The sequence below is a fragment of the Lutjanus erythropterus genome, chromosome 16 (assembly GCF_056507025.1).
Source record: "Lutjanus erythropterus isolate fLutEry1 chromosome 16, fLutEry1.hap2, whole genome shotgun sequence".
Taxonomy (NCBI): Eukaryota; Metazoa; Chordata; class Actinopteri; order Lutjaniformes; family Lutjanidae; genus Lutjanus; species Lutjanus erythropterus.
The window spans coordinates 20,194,410-20,214,059 of record NC_139332.1 but is presented as its reverse complement, the minus strand read 5'-3'; the positions used below and the strand labels follow the sequence as shown (position 1 = coordinate 20,214,059).

Below are 19,650 nucleotides of genomic sequence, written 5' to 3'. Positions count from 1 at the left end.
GTTTGCAGTACTGTTATGCATCACTGCAGAACTCTCCAGATATATCTAGATATTTCGATTGCAGTACAGACCTTTAACTTCACAACTCCCCCCTTTTCTGATAAGACCCAAACGACGTTAGTATAAAAAACACTGCGTCATTATGAGCTCGTTTTTTTTCATCAAGGCCGGAGATTCCCACACAGCGTCACGTGACGCCGTCGTGTGGTGTCGTCAGCAGCTCCGTGTCGACCCAGTTGTTCAGTCTGTCCGGAGCCACAGGGAGGAGGAGGAGGGAGAGTTTATGTCGACCGCTACTCTCAATTAAACACAAAAGGTAAAGAGTCTTACAGTTCGGAGAGAATATCTTGAATGTGCGCGCGCGTTTGTTTAGCATTGAAATTAATAGTGATTTAAATTTTCAGTTTTGTTCGGCTCGCGACCACCAACTGTCGCCAACTGTCACTTAACGACAGCAAAGATAGACAGATAACGGTGAATCAACGACACAGAGCATTAGCAAGACCGGTTATTTAGATTCGGTAAGCAACAAAAATACAATAAACGTGGCTTTAAAAGGAGCGGACAGATCAGCACAGTAAACGTGGGGGCGCGGCGTGTGGTCATCGTCTTAAAACAATAACTTATTTAATGGATTCATCGTGGCGAGCGGGGATAACGTTCCGAATCTCTATCATCTAACTAATACCTGATAAATTATAAATATTTTTTTGCAATAATGGCCTCGGTATCTTGGGGCGGATGATGTGAATTTGATGTTAGAGATGATCGCAGTGTCGCATTTATCTGCGCTGCTGGTGAGGCCTAGCTGGAGGCTTGCTGCCCGCCGCAGGTGTAACATGAAAACGAGGCACACTGTTTATATTGGATTCATGTTTCTGTTTTGGTTTCCAGTCGTGCATCACCTCTAAATAGATGTTTTACCGTCCATTTTTAAACCAGGTTGTTGCTGTTTTAATTTAATTTCCTCTGCATTTCCATGTTTTGTAGCCTTAAGTCGCTATACATTACATAAATTATAGCTGTAGTGCTTTCTGTAGCCTAAATGATTAATATGCTTCCAGATGACCCAGCAGATATTGGCAACATATGTTATGATATTTCTAGAACTTTTTCTTTTCTTTTGTTTTCTTTTTTTTTAAAATAATGAATACTAAATACTAACTAAATAAATAAAAGGGTACATGTAAGCAAATAAATTAAGACAGATGTATCAGGGAAGAATATTTAATTCAAGATTCCACAATCTTAATACTTTCAAAATGTTTAGGGTTATTTTACAATAATAAATTTCTACATTTCTACATCGTGATTGCAAAAGCTACGTTCAACATTACAATGACTGTAAACTGAATAACTGTAACTTAATAAAACAGTTGTTAGGGTATAATTTATGTAAAATTTTGAAGTTGTCTTTTTTAGCTTAGTTTGAAATATAATACTTAACGGGTAATTAGTTAGTTACTTAGCAACTGTTTTAATAACCAAATAGCCTAATTGTTTCAAAGTCAAAAAGTCATATTTTAAGCAAAAATGCCAAACATCCAGTGGCTCTAGCTTCTAAAATGTGAGGACTTACTGCTTTTGTTTATTTTATTTGTGATCATTAGTTTTTATTGTTTCTTATATCATATGATAATGAATCAGTAGAGAGACAGCATACATGAAATAGAAAGAAAGTTTCTTTTTCAGACAAAGAACTTGACTTGCAGATGTGTTGGTTATGAAGAGTCACATGTCACAGCTCTCCATGACTCTTAGGGAACTGAGACAGTATGTTATCAAATAGGCTTTATGTTGTCAGGGTTTGTTAGTCTCTCCTGTATTTTATTGTAAACTTAATTTCTATGACGATGATACCTAAAAATACTTTTGTATTTTTCACTAAGACAAACAGCCTCTCTGTTCTTCCCTGACAACTTACCAGGATATGCGTGATGCCACATGGAGCAAATTAGTTTGCTCTCCTTATGAAACGATTAATCAATTAGTCAACCGATAGCAAAGTAATGTGCAACTATTTTGATAATCAATCCATTTTCATGCAAAAACGCCATACACTTAGTTGTTCCAGCTTCTTAAATGTGACAATTTGCAACTTTTCTCTCTCTTGTTGTATGTAAGGACTGTGATAATAAACTGATTATCTTTAATTTTTGGACTCTTGGACAAAACAAGAAACTTAATGACATCTTGGGTTTTAGAAAGAAGTGACAGTTTTTTTTCTCTATATATTATGTCATTTAATAGATCAAATGATAAACCAATTAATCTAGACAATTATGAGATTAGTTTACAATTTAAATAATCTTTTATATCAATTAGAAAAAGTGTCTCTGTTCCTCCCTTGAAAGCTTGTTACCAGGACATGCATGATGCCAGTGCTTTGTAACACTGTTTTAAGTTGACTTCCTGTACTTACTGTAACTCATTGCTGCTTCCTGGTCTATTGAGCAAGGGATTTGAGGGGACATTTCTCCATTGATGTTGTTGAGGGTTACTGTAAAACTACTGGTTAGTGGACATTTCTGCTGCTTTGTCACCATCTGGCTTGACTTAAATTTCATCCAAGATTACTGAATCTCTATTGCAGCCATTGAAATAACTGCCTCATTTGGCAACAAGCATTCATGTGCCTATCATGTAGTCTTGTTGATGGAGTATTGTAGAGGAGGATATTTAAAGTTTTGAGTAAGACTTTTGCTTATAATTTAGTTCTGTTTGGTAAGATTTGGATTTTAGAAAGATCACTGAGCTTGTGTTTACCAAAGCAATAAAGCTGAGCCATCTTGGCAACACCACCTTCTGAAATTGGCAACTGCTTACACATTGTAAGTAGCAAAAAGTCAATTTCAGCTCTGAGCTAGGCATAAATTAGGTGTGCTTTGTTATAGTTATGGCAATGTATTGCTGTCACCAGGAAAAAATAAGCCAATACAACATTCCACCATATATAATTTGAACAAGAAAATGTTATCCTTAGTATCATGTGTGGCATTTTGGTTTTAGAATGGGAAACTCGAAAAAGTGTTGCACTTATATACTTTTATTTTTACAGTTTAAACTTACAGCAACAGTGCACAATAAACATCTCTGTGAATGTGGTAATAGCCAGTGTAATGACAGTTACAAATACATATAAACAGTAATGACAGCTACAAAGGTGCAGAGGCAGAGGTGAGACAGCCTATGGTCTCAGCAGACACTGAAATTGCAGAGTATCTCAAGTCAGGTCTCAAGATGGATGTATTGAATGTTTCCCTATAATCAAAACTGAAGTGAGAACAGCAATAGCAGAGCACACTTCATAAGAACACAAAGTGCTTTAAATCAAGGACAAAAAAATCATAGTCCTAAAACAAATGATAAAGAAACTTTCACAAGAAAGCAAGAAAACAGAAAAAATCTATCTCCAATTCATTTTAGCAGAGAGAGCGAGAACAGAAATTGAGATTTCTTTCATGGTGGCAGCATTTTGTTGCCATACTATGGTAACAAACCTAAAGTGCAGCCATCTGTCACAAGGCGAGGTGTCTGCACGTTTGACATAGCCAGAGCTGCTGCTGACACGGCGTGTCACAATGACAATATCTTGCCAGACTGCTACATTGCCTGGCAGATAGGCTGACAGTGACACAGTGCAGAATTTATCTACCAGATGATCAAAGTAACATTTTCGAAACAGTACTCAAAATGTTATCATTGTGCATTGAGTGCTTTGAGGAGTTTGATTAAAACACACACACTGGGTGTGTGGAACAACCATGTGAAACAGGTTGCAGCACTGTTTACCACACAGTCAGTCACTCATCATGTGACTATGAAACAGCATTTTATTTTTCACTTAGTTAAGTCTTAGATGTTGGTTTGTAGCTTTTAGAAAGTATTGCTCAAGAGTTGTACAAGTAATCTTTAAAAGTCATCTTCCTTCAAAGATTACAACGTCTCACAGACAAGACAAGAGACACTTGACATTTTCTTCTTACCCATAGTACTATTTCTTGTTTTGGTGCAAGGTCCCAAGTTTTGAAGATACTGGCTGTAGAGATGCCTGCCTTCACTTGAATATAATGGGACTAAATGGTATTCAACTTGTGGGGCTCAAACTGCCAAAAAAATGCATTTGAAATGTTCAACAGTAATGCCTCTTTCCAGAAATCATGACCCAGTTGCTCAAGATTATCCACAGAGCTTGTTGTGAACAGTTTTGTGTAGAAACTACTAATAATTTTGCTTAACCTAGGTATCTAAAAAATGTCATGCTTTAAATGTAAAACAAAATGCTACAACAACAACATGTTCTACGTTTCATTTAAACTTTTTACGCACATAGACCTTTTAGCAGTATTTTTAATTGGTCAGCATCATTCAGATATTTAAAATGAAAATAATTTAGTATCATAATGGCTCATCCCTAATAAGTAGCACTACAGGTAAGAGGAAAAATGTGTATTTTTAATTTTGAGGTGAACTGTCCCTTTAACTGGTTTTGGCGCCACATTTTAACACACCTACCTCTGTATAGGCCCCACTGCTTTGTGTGGCTGTTCCTGTTTTGTCACTGTGATTCCTGGTGTTGCTCAGGCATGCACATAGCATGTTGTGTATGGGTTTGTGGAGGTATTGTGCTAGCCTAATTGTGTTAACGTGGCTCTGGCTGCCCCCCTGAATGGCTGCCTTTAACCTAATTCCCCTAGCGATAGCTATCAGCAGAAGCTGGGGATAGTGGCACTGTCTTTATCCACAGCGTCGGGGCGTCTCTCCTAAGAGGATTTGAAATCTCCCACGTAATGCTTGTAAAGCTGTCTAAACAGTGCCTCTAACTCACTCAACATTCTCAAAAAAAATGTATTGACTGTATTAAATTTCACCACTTCCTAGATATGAAAACGAAACTGTTGTGGTTGTTGAATTGACCCTGTGCACTAGTGAGATAAGTGGCTCTGACACTATATACTGAAGTGTCTTAACCTTCTTTTTACTTTGAAAAACTGCAATCATTTTCTTTGTGCAAGTCTGCAAGACCAGGGTTTAATTTATTTAGTGGTTACAGCCACATGTATCAGTGTCTTAAGACACATACATTTGTTGTCAAAGAGAAGGCCATGAGAGAATGTGCATGACTTCATGCTTTCACATTTTTTTTAGTTTCCCGTTCTCTTGACTGTGTAGTGTGTTGGAATAATCAATCATAGACAGATAAAAGGCTATGAACTGACCAGTCCAGATTAATGCAGTGCTAAAAAGAACTGTCAGTGTTACAAGATCATTTTAAGCTTTTGTTACAGTTTTGAAATATGAAAATGAATGAAGACTGGCAGTTAATTCAATTTCTGTCTATTGAATTTCTGTCAAATCATACTGATGATATAGTCTGATGTTATAATTTACTAAATGTCTGTTGTCCAAACTAATGCTTCAGAACAAGCTGTAAATTAACAAAATTAGTGTAATGTAGTAGACTTAGACTTTACTATAAACTGTACTGATGGTAAATTTATTTCCACAGCACTGTCATTGGTCAACACACAAACAACATGGAATAACAACATATGTAGACCACAGGATACACTCAACACTGTCTCTTATTTAAGGCAGCTACATAACAGTGTAGCTCTGTAGAGCTGAAATGATTGATAGACAGAATAGTCATCTGCAACTATGATCATCATTTAGATCATTTTTAAAGCAAAATGTTGAATATTCCCTTGCTGCAACTTCTCAAATGTTAGATTTGACTGATTTTCACTTGTCGTGTGTGATTTTAAAGTGAATATTTTTTAGATTTGAACTGTTGGTCGGACAAAACAAACAATTTGATCACCTTAAACTAAATCACTGTTTTTCTAGATCTAATGATTAGCTGATTTGTTGTTTGTTTGTCTATTTGCCTGTTTTGCAGTGGGAATATGGAAAAATAGCCTGATTTTCACAAAACTTGGTGGAAAGGTGTATCTTTGGCCATTAAATTTTGGAGTAGATCTGAATCAGAGGCTGGATATACAAATTTTTCACTTTCTTTAACACTGCGAGATAGAGAATTTAGCCTTGGTAGTAAGCATGCACTCTCCTAGTGCCCTATTATTTATATTTGATTTCAGCCTTATTGGCCAGACGTGAAATAGATGGCAAATACTTTCCATTCAAATGCTTTACATAGACATTGGACAAGCAGGGGATCACATGCTACGACTGTCTGTATCACATGATTAGTTAAGGACGCTTGGATTATTCAGTTGCCTTTCTTGGTTTGCTCCATTGACAGATGTCCTGTCTTATGTGATACAAGCAAACAAAACCTTTGTTGTGTTACAGAATTATTGAGTAGGGCTTTTATCAGTTCATATCACGAGAGTGATCCTTTAAGGTACACCAATACTGTCCATAATGCAAATATTTCACTGACCGATGCATTGATTTTTCAAGTAATTCAGCAAAACTGCTGTACTCGGTGTGCTGTATGCCCCATTTACACAACCATTGTTGTCCAGAGAGCTGGGAGGGATTTGGCTCCTCCGATAAGGATTGTAATCTCTTATGATCTTAATGGAAACTGTCACTGTGAAGCAGAGCCAGCACTTGTCATGTTTGTCTGCAGTCTCTCACTGCACTGTCCTAGTGATGGACAGACGGGGATCATGAGGACACACACTGGAGTTTAGATGTGTTTGCCGGGGAGAAATAGAGCAGCGTTGCATAACGTTCACTGTTAATTCAGAGTGGCCTGGAAAGAGATGGATGGAGGGAGTATATGAGAAAGAGTGAGCATGATTTTTTGCTTTCTAATCTGACACGGAATGGATATTTTTGTACTTTCATGTATTCTTTAATTGGTTGTGTGTGTGTGTGTGTCTGAAAGAAATAGCATAAGGACTGTTTGCTTGCACTACATACAAAGCTGAACTGTATACATTCTGTAGCTTTATTTTAAACAAAAAAAAAAACATAAGGGCTGAGAGTGTGTTTGCTTGTGTAGGCACTGAATACACAGCTGAACTGTATACACACCGTAGCTGTAGTTTGAACAGCACAGGCCTATGCAGCACTGTGAAGTGAAGTCTGCTGTCTGCCCAAGTTCTTATTTTTAAGTCAGCAATTAGGGGAATGGCTTTTGGCTCCCATCCTGCTCAGCAGACGTCTTCCTCTGGGGACTGTGTGGGCCTTTATATGAAACCTGCACAGCACATTGAAAACACTCATCAACCTTGTAAATCTGACCTCACTTGCAGGAAGGCTTCTGTTTTCTAGTGTGCAGCTCAATGTGCTGCATGTAATGCTTCATTAGTGTTATAGATTGCAATGTAAATGGAACAGAAACCTGTTGACCAAGCTTGTGCAGGCGAGGCCTGGTGTGGGGGAAGGGACGCTGCAGTTATGGTCAATATGGAAGGTCTCTTCCTGAAGCAAAGCAGATTAATAATGCATTTGGTTACCAAGGCACCACCTGCGTCCATTGTTACGCTGTCAGCACTTGGGTAGACAGTGTTTGCCATCTCTTAGAATCACTGCTGCACATTCACTGGTGGCCATGAAGTCCATAAAGCCATGGGATCAAGCTTTTTATGTAGCCTGTTGAATGTAGCCTGAGATTACTTGAGTAAGTTTCCACTGAGATCAACTTCATTCATAGGAATCCACTAGAGATGCACCAATTTCAATGCATGACATGACCATTGTGCAGAACTCGTGTGTGACAATAACAGGCACAGAATCAGATATGTGACGCTAACCAGACAGTCACTGGTCAGGGCCAGTCATGCTGAAAACCATCTGGTTCCAGTCTCTGGCTGGTCGATCAGTGCATCACTAGAATCCACTGTTCTCACAGCAGAAAAAAAGACCCAGTAGACCTCTAGGTGAAACTGGTTACAGGGAAAGTTGCATAAAACCACAGTTCAAGGGTTGATTCATTTCTGCCACCAGATTCCCCCACCACCATGACCACCTCCACCTGGCTGGGTTAAGTAGACTGAAACATTTAGTTACAGCCGGGGATGAAATGATTAGGCCCGCCAGTTTCCCGGCAAACCACCAGGTTAGTAATACTGTTTCAAGTTTAATTTCTCATTAACACTGCGTTTGATTACTGCGCTTTGAAAAACTTACAGTAAATACTTTCCAGCATTAACCAAATTTAGCATCAGTCTCCCAGATGCAGGCACTGCAGCAACATGTCAGTTAAAACATTGAAATCGCACAGGACATGATGACATTTCAGATTGTTGAGAGGTTTTCATCATTCATAATGAAAATAACAGTTGCAGCCTTAAGTGACATGAATTCAAGTCAAACTGGTAACACTGTTTTAGGGTTAGACCCAACCATGTTCATATTGGGGTTATTATTTGACTGAGGTGGTTTATTATCTGGGTAAATGCACACATTAAATTTACACCATCAAGGGAAAGAAGTACACTATTATTATTACCAGGCATTTCTTTTTAGGAACTGTGGTTACTGCTAATGACATATTAAGTGTCACGTCTCTTAGCAGCCGTTGCCAAAGATATATGTTTTCAGATATGGTTTGAATATCAGCTGTAACAGTCAAATATCTTTCCCCTAACTGTTCTCGGAGTAGTATAATGTACAAGTCTTATCTGGTGTTTTCGTGACTTTTTCTTGAACCTGTGGCTTACGTTCTGACATTTGCCGACACTTCCTCCGACTGACTGATTACCAGTGAAAACATACAGGATGTGTATGAACTCATTACAGCAGTGGAAAAACAGCCTTATATTACATTTAACTTATCATGTATATCACATATTCATAAGCCAAAAATCAAAAGCAAAACCAAATTATTTGAAAAGACATGTATTGTTCACACACTAAAAATTGCTTAATATCACTTTTGCTGCTTAAATATCCAAATTTATATTTTAGATCATGCAATGTTAAGTACTCATTTGTATGGTTCTGATGATGTTGCTTGTAATAAAAAACTCTTTTTCTTTTCACATTAATACACTCAGAGTAAGCCAATTGATCTTTTTGGTATTCAAGATCACCAACTTTAGGCTCAGTGAGATAAAACAGAGAGAACGAGAGTAAGTTGAATTTAGTGCATGATACAGCAAGTAACATTAGAAGCAGAGTAGGCTGCACTGGAAAATATTCATCCAGCTGCTAACCATCTTCTTTCTAAGGCCTTCCCACTTCCATCTCACAAGCATCCATGCTGGGTGGCCTGTTTTAGAAATACAATATAAAATCATTTTAGTTAGAAGCTTCATCCAAATGGACATATACTTTTGTTGCCAGGGAAATGTTGATTTTTTTGACCAAATGACTATTGACCTAAGAGGCTTTATTATGCCCTAATTAATTAAGACAGAAGCAAACAGAAATAGCCACTGGATTAAATATTCCCAGTTTGTAGCAGGTGTCTTACACAGATTTCTTCATTTGATTCAAATCATCACTACATTTTCATAATTATTCATTTTATTAAAAAAATTATAAATCATTTCATTGTATTCTTTTCTCTGATGTTCTGATAGCAGATCTCTCAGATCAATTTCTGTTTGACAGGCCTTCAAGGTCTTGATTACACCCAGATTCAGTCAGTATAGCCCCAGTCCAGTACTGCAGATGTTGCAACAGTCTTTGCAGTAGTAAAGGCCTGTGCCTGTCGTGCTTCTCTATTCATCATGATCCCCCCACAGCCTGCTTTTTCAAGATTGCCTTTTCTCTCCCAAAAGCCCTGTAAGCCTTGGAAGATTCAGCATCAGTGTCAATATATTTTTTTTGGCTTCTTTGCCCAATCAAATTAGAGTTTAGCTGTTATCAAGTCAATAAAAAGCACAGATTAGCTGAATCAAAATCAAGAGAGGAAAGTAAAACAGCAGTAAATGATCACACAGATGAACTTTGTGAAACAGAGGTCTGCTCCATACTTCTGTCCTTTCTTATTGCTGCATTGTTTGATTGCCTGACACCTTTTTAATCAGGCAGATGCAGCGTTTGTATCTTTGCCAGATTGGAAGAGATGATGTGCCGTCATTACTTTTTCTCTCTCCTTCTTTCTGGGACTTTGGAGATGTAATAAAGACAATAAAATTGTATGAATATTCACAGTGCAAACATAAGATTTAGATTTTAACCTCTTTGCCTGTTTAATATATATTTGTGCTGAATACAGCTGTTTTTTAAGTTAGCTAGTCCTAATTCTGCTTCTCTTCTTTTCATAGATTGTTCTAGCAGCAGAGTGAGCCTTCCTCCACACCATGTCCCAGGACAAGAGTGGATACCCTGTTATGGGTGAGACCAACCCACTTCATAACAACGTCTATGGTCCCCCTCAGCCAGGTTTTGGCATGCCCCCTCCCAACTACAGCCAAGCTCCAGGGGGACCGTACCCACCAGCGGCCGGCTACGGACAGCCAGGCTTCCCCCAGGCAGGCCCCGGGTTTGCCCCTGGTCCCTACCCTCAGATGCCTTACCCTCAGATGCCCTACCCACAGGGACCCTACCCTCAGGGGCCTTATCAGCAGCCAGGGTTTCCTGGAGACCCCACCGGTGAGTGAATACATGAAGAACTGTGTAAGTGTATTTCATTATCCAGCAAGAAAACACATTGCTGGCTCCACTTTAGACCAGACTTACCACAGACTACTGGGCAATCAATGAAATATTCAATACTGCAATCAGCACGTGGTGAAAACTCGTGTCCATTTGTTTAGCCTATTTTTTTGCAAGCTGTTTTTTTTTTTTACCCTAACTGTTGTTCTCTTATTGTTGTTCACCAGTACCTGCTGGCAGCCCTGGTTACCATGGTGATGGGCCTCCATCTTACTACGACAATGAAGAGTTCACTAACTCTGGCTTTGAAGACAAGACCATCCGACAAGCCTTCATCAGAAAAGTAGGTCCTTTACAGTGTCTGATAAAGAAGCAAATAGAGTGTGTAATACAACTTAACATGATAAAATACCACCAAAACATTTTTTTTATCTTGGTTAAAAACTCATCTTTCTACTTTCTTACCAGGTGTTCATGGTCCTCACAGCGCAGCTGCTGGTCACTTTCTCCTTTGTTGCCGTTTTCACCTTTGTTGATGATGCCAAGTACTTTGTGCGACGTAATCCATGGACATACTATGTGTCCTATGCAGTCTTCTTTGTGGCTCTGATCGTCCTCAGCTGCTGTGGAGACTTCCGCCGCAAGCACCCCTGGAACTTGGTTGCATTGGTAAGAACTTGCCTTAATACCAAATACATTAAAGTGTGTCTTGGATTGTTTTGGAAGGATACTTGCATTTTTTATTATTTTATTGAGACAGTTTGACACATGCAATCAATCCTTCACTAGAAGAATAATCATTTATCTTTTGTTATGAAGATTACAAGTTAACAATAGAAATACAGCAGTCATGTTACAAAATAAAATACAAGGAATGTGTGTCATTGTCTGCTGTAGCATACACTGTGTATATGTGTGTGTGTGTGCATATATATATATTTGTATATATATTTATATAATATATCCACATTAATATACATTTTTAGACAAAAAAAATGAAAAGGAAAGCTGTAGATTATCCTGAGAATAAATTTAATGAGAAGATAAATATGACATTAATAAGTATATGTTAAAACCTGGTACATTACTTTTCTCCTTGTTTTATATAAGGTCAGTGTTCTATGTGTATTGCTCCTGTTCAAAGAAAGAAAACTATGAGCATGAATAATCATCTGTCACATAAAAGACCACAGATTAAGTAAATGTGAGCCCATTAAGTGAGTCTAAAGTCATTTTACATTAAAGTTATTTTAAAAATTCATTGTATCTATCTTGAATGTAAACGTAATATCTTCTAACCTGCATTCCCACCACATTAAGTTGTCAGTCCACAACTGCTGTAATTAACCATAAGAAAGTCTGAGTACTGCTTGATGTGCTGTCAGGAGACATAAAAAGCATTTGCCTATCTGACGGAGGGTTTTTGTGTTTAAAGATGAGTAGAGAGGAGACAGAAGTGAGTTAGACAGGAAGTAACAGTGGGAAAAAGAAACCTCAAGAAAGTGAATGAAGTGCACTTGAATTAAGATGTAAAGAAAAAGGGGATGAAGGAGGAAAAGAGACAGAAACGTATTCAGAACAGGCAGGTGATAGAGTGACATATAGACTACAATTTCAGAAAAGGCAGAAAAAGAATATTTAATGTAAATCTAACATAAATCAACTGATAGATATTTTAATATAGGGATTGAATACAAGTTCTCGCCAACACATTCTTGCAATTAGAAACATATTTATCCTCATACCTATCTATATAACAGTTTACTTAAGCTGTTAAAGCTTTCAGTCATGTTTGTAGAGCAGCAGTAACATTTTCAGTAGTTTCAGTTGAGAAACACAAAATGCTTTTCAACTGTAATTCAAAGGCCTTGTTCCAACTGTAAGCCCAAATCATTTTTTTTGCATATCCAGATCGATTTTATAAAGTCTGGATAGCAAAAAAACACATGAAATGCATTTTTTTTTTCAATCAGACATTTTGGAGGTGCCTGCAAACAATCAGATTTCTACAGATTTATCTCAGTCTGGACATTCTGGCTACTCAAATCAGATTTCAAAGTGTTGTTTACATCGCTTGCAATGCAACACAACAAAGATGTCAAATACATACAGACAGAAGAGCATCAGAGTGGCTGAACAGAATCCATGCTGTTACTAGGTAAGCAGTATGGAGGACAGCACAGAGCAACAGTCTGTGGGCAGACATGGAAATAAATTGTCTGCCGAGGCTTCTATACGTTGACTTGCCAGTGCGATTGTGTGGAGGCCATCACCAGCGTACATAGTTACCGATGCCAACATCGTTACCACAGCAACCCATGCAGATAGTTTGGTCGTGTCAGGACCCACAAACCTGATCTGATCGCTTGCATATAACAATGTAGACAGTCTGTCTGAAAAATCTGATTTGATAATGTGATCTTCCTGCAGTATGGACAAAGCCCAACTGTTAATTCACTGTCTGTAATTTGGCTTTAAGTCAAATAATTTAGTTCCACTTCAGTCAGTATTTGTTATTCTGTTCTATTCCAAACATTGATATATAGGAAAGACCACATATATGACTGTGTTTACATGTGGACAAGTATGAATGTTCAGTAATAGAGTGCTAGATTGAAGATTGTTTTTTGAGACAGACTAATTGTTCATTTTTGTATCATCATGGCCCGTGATAGAATAGCAGAGTTAAGGCAGTGTTTTCACCCTTTATTTTACTGCCACAGCTCTGATGTAAGGCATGAAGCCAGGGCTGCAGTTGGCAGGCGTTTATTGTGAATCAGCTGCAGGAAGTATTGACATTGCATTTACTCAGCAACCTGTAATTTCTGGGATTAAAACACAGTGCAAATATAAACAGGATTTTTTCCACAGCAGACATTTTGACATGTCACAGTCAGAAAAGCACTGGTGTGAATAATGAAATGAATGATGTCTCAATTCCATTTAGCTGCTTCACTTTCCGGGTGATGTTATAGAGCATGCTGGCTCACTGTCACACTCTTATGACTCACTGGGACAATAAATAAATCAGAGTCATTGGTAATGTTATTGTAACAACTGTTCTCTTCCTACAAGTCAAAATATTTGCTGTGACAAGGTATATACATATATATAAAGTGATTCAGCATTGGTAACCATTCAATATTTACATGTGAAATAAAACAAATCAAAACATTTCAGGCAAGATAACACCTAGGTGTTAGCTTGTAGATATGGACCACTTTGATTGTCCTGAACTATGCCTTTTTCCTTGTTGTATTGCAGATTGTGTATATAGAAGAGATAGCAAACAGACACATTTTCGATGCAGTAGTACAGACCACATCAGTGAATGGAGCAATGATTGACATTTTTCACTGCCACACTAAATGAATAGATTAATGCAAATATAAACCAAATTCGCTTGAAGTTTTTGGCATTATTTAAGTCTCTGTTTGCACCAAGTTTTACTCAAAATTGGTGCTTGTTGGTCTCACATTGCATAAAATTTATGATTTTTTTAAAAGAACAACTATTTGATTTCAAACCTGTTCTATAAATGTGCTAATGCGCATCATTTAAAAGGGTGCTATGAAATTGTCACCTGAATCTATGACCTGTAAAGTGCATCATATGTGATGTTAATTTGGTTGTGTGTTCTCCGTGTCTTGCAGTCCATCCTGACCCTGAGCCTCTCCTACATGGTGGGCATGATCGCCAGCTTTTATGACACAGAGACTGTCATCATGGCTGTCGGAATCACTGCAGTAGTCTGCTTCACCGTCGTCCTCTTCTCACTACAGGTCAGCACACACTAACAGCTGCTTGAATAAATGTTTTTAAATGTCTGCACACAGACAGACAAACATCCTGTTCTTTTGTTATTTGAGTTGTTAGAGAAGCAAAAAGTTTCTCTCATTAGTTTTTACAGTGAGGTGTGCAGCCTAGTCAGTCCCACACACTGTCCACTGATGGCACACTGCTACACAGAAATATCATAACTTACAGTTATAGCTGTTTGTTTATCCTCTGGAGCCCTCCGTCTATCAGTGTTTACACTGAGCATGTTTTATTTACAGTAACAGCTGAGCTTTATTTATATCATGCAGAGACAAGCTGAGAAAACCAGATGAAAGTGCTTATGTGGGTCTCCACACTTTAAAACATTTTTTAACACACACTTTAAATGTAAAAGACACCAAACAACTTGTAATAAAATCACATAAATGGACTGAATTATAGTTTTGTTTCTCACATTTTTTTCTGCATGTGTGTGTATATGTAATCCTTTCTACAACCTTGACCTACTCTATAATAATTTTTTGAGTGCTTATGACTTAAGATTTGTATTTCTATAGGCTTAGGTTCCCAGCAGCTTTATAGTTTGTTAAATTGACAAAATGAGAGGTTAGACTGATAGTTGAGTTTGTGTCAAAAATATTACGCAATGCATGTGAGGTAAGGAGAGTTTAATGGTGCTAAACAAAGACAGAAGTGAATACATCAAAAGTCGGCAAAATTCAGACACAATCAACTGTCTTTCTTAAATGTCTTTAAGTCCTCGAAGGGGTAATTCACCCCAAAATAGGTAGACAGATAAAGACTGAATTTTCATTATTGGGTGAACTATTAAATTAATTAAAGTGGTGTGTCTTAAGTCTTATCACAGCTCAGCTTTTCTAACCTCTTGTCTTTTCCATCTTCACCACAGAGCAAGTATGACTTCACTTCCTGTCGGGGAGTGCTGTTTGTTTGCCTGATCGTGCTATTGCTCTTCTCCGTCCTCTGCATCTTCATCCGCCACAAGATCCTGCACATTGTGTATGCCTCACTGGGAGCCCTGCTCTTTACCTGCGTAAGTTTCACACTCATATTTAATCTTAAAAGCAATGGCAGTCCTTTTCCCATTAATACTTTCAGTGATTGGTGCTTGTATTCATTTTTTGCTGTTGTTGAAAATTTGAAATTTAGTGCAACAGTAATGATCCCTTGGATGTCATTACTTGTGCGAGGGCAGTTCATTTCATCAAAGCTCTGATCTGTGCATTAATTATCCAGTTGGGTGATTTGATATTTGTGGGGTAATGGCGTCCAGTTGTCTGGATGGTTGCTAGACAGTCATCACCACTGACATACAGATGGTTTTCTACCTCCTGAACTTTTTTTTTCACTTTTTTTTTTCAATAAGGGATAATTACATCAGCAGAATCTTCAGCAAGCACAAACCGGGTAGGAAAAAGATTAGCAAGAGGAAAGTAGGATGCTAACTTTGTTATTCAGTTCTGAATATATGACCATGCATCATGCAACCAAAACAGCTGTTAAAATACAATGAACATTTTATCATATGGAGATTAAATTGAGTGTTTTGGGCCAATAGAAGAGGGAGGCAAGTGGATCTTCACAATCAGTTAACCTTACTTTCTCCAAATTTTGCATCCTTTCCTGCTAACAAAGTCATTCTCTGTAAGATTTAGCAGTCTCCATACGTATTCCTGAAATTTTCTATTGTTTAGACATCCTAAAATCAGCTTAAATTGAATATTCAATGTGTAATCCATTCTGATGTTTACATCCCAGTATCTCCAACATGGCTGTGCATCCAGCGTACTGACCAAACTGTGACATGGGTGCAAACACTCTACAGGATTTGTTTCAGGTTCCTATAAGATGGTGAAATAGAATACAGGAGGTCACTCAACTGTGGCAGTCATTTATCTACCCCTGGAAAGAAAACTATCCTCCCACTCAACTCATTAGTGTAACACAGCATAGGTGTACAAGTTACTCCTGACTGACCCTGATGAAGACCTGTGTTGGTCGCCGCGTGTTGGTCATTTTGAAATTTTTCTGCCATGTAAAATAAAAGCGTTTTAAACATTAAAGTGCGTCTTGGATTGTTTTTGAAGGATACTTGCATTTTTTATTATTTTATTGAGATAGTTTGACCCATGCAATGAATCCTTCACTAGAAGAATAATCATGTATCTTTTGTTGTAAAGATTACAAGGTAAATGATAGAAATACAGCAGTCATGTTACAAAGTAAAATACGAAGAATGTGTGTCATTGTCTGCTGTAGCACTTTGCCAAATGATGATGCATTGGATTTCAGGAAAAGCGGAGCCAAGTTCAACTTTTTTGATGGACAACCCAGCTTTTTTTTTTGTTTTTTTTTTTTGTTTTTTTTTTTTATATGTATGACAATATTTTCCTTAATTGAGAATGGAAGGTTATGTCCCATATGCCATATATGAACATGTGCAACTGTAATAATAATGGAAATTCTGAACCTTAAAGGCATTTGAGACATGTCTATGTTGATTGTGTATTAAGGTCTGAGTTTAGGACAGTATATGGATGTATTTTGTGGTGCAAGGAAACAAACCAACTCTCTATGCTCTGTCTGGTGCCAGCTCTATTAAAGTATATGGGAGATGTAATGTCAATCATGCAATTTGGAGACCAACAGCAAATTAATGAATATGCACATTTGGAAAAATAAGTCAGTATGCTATTCTCTGAAGTGCGTTTTTTCATTTTTTTTAAAGACATCCCCTCAAGCATTAATTTAATATGACTTAGTTAAGTTGTGTTTTAGTGTGCTTCTCTATGCATCTCCCATAAGCTTCAGTGAAGCAGCACATAGAATGTTGGTTTGTGATGTACTGACCCTTCCTTCTTTTTTAGTTTCCATGTGGTGGTGGATGTTACCAACTGAAATGATAGCTGATAAACTAAAGTTTTATGTAATTCATCTTAAATCCCAAGTGTAGAGACCTCTTGAAATGACTAATGTGATCCTCTTTTCTTCTCTGCAGTTTTTGGCTGTGGACACTCAGCTTCTCCTGGGCAACAAGAAGCTGGCCCTGAGTCCAGAGGAGTACATTTTTGCCGCCCTCAACCTCTACACTGACATCATCAACATTTTCCTCTACATCCTGGCTATTGTGGGACGCTCCCGTGAATGAGGCTGCACCTTAAAGACAAGAAACAGGAGGGAGATAGAGAATGCCTCCCTTTGTTGTGAAATGTTGCTAACATACCCTTCTGTCTCTGATTCTTTTAACTTTTTCTTCACGTCTTTTTTTCACATGATGCTCATCATTTCCTCTCTTATCACACACACACAGTTCTTTTTTTTAAACCTATAGTAGAGCTGTGGCGGAGATGCAGCCTGTCATAAAATGCAGCTGAGAGAGAGACTATTTATTTAACACAAATCTTGCCATTAATGATGGAACCTAACGATCTGTCCTTCTCCTCAATTTTGACCACTCTGCTTCTTGCTGCAACTGTCCTCTGCTTCTGCTAACACAGATGGCTACAGTATGTCTACATTACCTACCGCCCAACTTCCAGTTTGGCTCGGCACATGCAGCATTAAACACGTTATCCTGTGGGTGCTTGGCACTCAGCCTGGCCTTGCTGCAGAGATTAAACACAAAAAGATCTGGGAAGGTATCGGTAGTGCTCAATATTGATGTAAACCAGCTTTGCCTGAACAGAAGAGGATAGTGCTAGAAATACCCACCTCTTTCAATCTGTCTGTTTTTTCCTAAACTTCTCTCCCTTTCAGCCTGCTGGTGTAAAGTAACTCTGCATGGCAACATTGGAAACACCACTAAAGATGTGATATGATTCTTTTAGAACTACCAGAGGAATACCTCTAGCTTTGCTTCTCACAGCTGTAAATAGTTACGTGTATTACTGTATATGATGCCAATATAACCCCTGCCCCTGAAAGGCATGCTGGAGTGACTCATATGGATGTGTAAAGTATGCTCTGATATCACTTACTCAGTATGGTAAACTAAACTCTCTTTAATGGCAAAAGAATGAAAATCGATGTTGGATGTATATGACAAATAATAACAAATTAATATTTAGAAGCTATGTATTCTGAAGGACTATCTTTTAAAAAGGAAGAAATATTTTGTTCCATGATTCCAAAGCTGAGATGTCCCCTTATGTTCTTCCTTTGTTTCTTTTCTGTCCTCTAATTTCCTCTCATCTGGTCACTAACGTGATGTGAAGATTTAGTGCTGTATTTATTTTTTCTCATAACAAGCTAATGTGAAATTATGCTGAAGTACTGGGATTTCTGGGATTTTATAGCAAGCTGGTCCAAGTCTCAGAACTTCTGAACTGATGGACACCAGGCTTGAAGGAAATGATACTTTTAACTTATTTATTGAGCTTGATGTAGATACACAGGGTTGCTTTGAAGTGGCTGTAAGCTAGTGTTGAGGAAAACACTCTGACTGGTGTTTGGAAATTTACAAAGACTTTATTTTTTAAGTTGATTATGAAACCATAACACACTGGTTACACAGGCAAAATAATCAACATGAACTGAAAGCCAAAACACTCCACACAACTTGAATGATACATTTGACATTTGACATTTTTTATTGTGAAAGTTCTGTTTTGATTTTTCACCTTCTGCATGACCCTCCTCGTCATTTGCATGTGCTGATAATGCACACTGTACAGGTATTCCTGTGTTGGAGAGACACAGTGTTGTTCGGCAGCCCTGTTAGACCCGTTTTTTCTTCTTTTTTTTTCTTTTTGTTTTTTTTTTAACTTTTGTGTTTGTATCTAACTAACGTGTATGTGTATATAGAACTCCTTAGTGGTTTGATGTGTATAGATAAAAGTAATTTTGGGGCTTTGTAGGTCTGTTTGCATTGTATATTTGCATTAAATCAAAGTGGAACCGCATTCCTCTACACTGCTGTTCGCTTTTCATTAAAACTGATACAACGTAAATGTGTCAAACTTTGTGTGTTCATTTATGTGACAACTGCTTGACAAGAAACTGCACATGCAACATGTGTTCTTGATTGGAATTACTAAAAATCCTGATCTGTAAATCCGCATGGCCAATATTATATTGCTAATCACAGACATAATATCATTGTTAGCCAATAAAGAACAAGAAGTCGTGGTACAAAATGCCAGAGTTCATGTAAAAACTTTGGTTGTCAGCCACAGAGTTAAGACTTTATTCTTCACTTATAAAATGTTTTGCTCAGTCCCACTTTTTAACCTGAGTAATGGAATCCTTATAAAAGATTTTTTAATGTAATATTTCTTTGTTAAAGTCAGTGAATTATGCAGTGTTTTATTTTTTACTCTATAGGCA

At 37.7% G+C, this 19,650-nt stretch overlaps 1 protein-coding gene across 2 annotated transcripts; it reads left to right on the top strand.

Annotated features, from left to right (window-relative positions):
* Positions 1–164: 164 nt before the first annotated feature.
* Positions 165–18,696, top strand: grinaa (glutamate receptor, ionotropic, N-methyl D-aspartate-associated protein 1a (glutamate binding)). Of its 2 annotated transcripts, XM_084738790.1 has the most exons (8): positions 199–316; positions 7,924–8,035; positions 10,194–10,521; positions 10,752–10,867; positions 10,993–11,193; positions 14,178–14,306; positions 15,215–15,358; positions 17,324–18,696. In XM_084738790.1, the coding sequence occupies exons 3-8, from the start codon at positions 10,230–10,232 to the stop codon at positions 17,471–17,473; spliced, it is 1,032 nt and encodes a 343-aa protein (XP_084594916.1). In that variant the 5' UTR covers positions 199–316; positions 7,924–8,035; positions 10,194–10,229; the 3' UTR covers positions 17,474–18,696. The 2 variants fall into 2 exon arrangements, with proteins under 2 accessions (XP_084594915.1, XP_084594916.1); XM_084738789.1 differs by lacking the exon at positions 7,924–8,035 and having other exon boundaries at positions 165–316.
* The last annotated feature ends 954 nt before the right edge of the window (positions 18,697–19,650 follow it).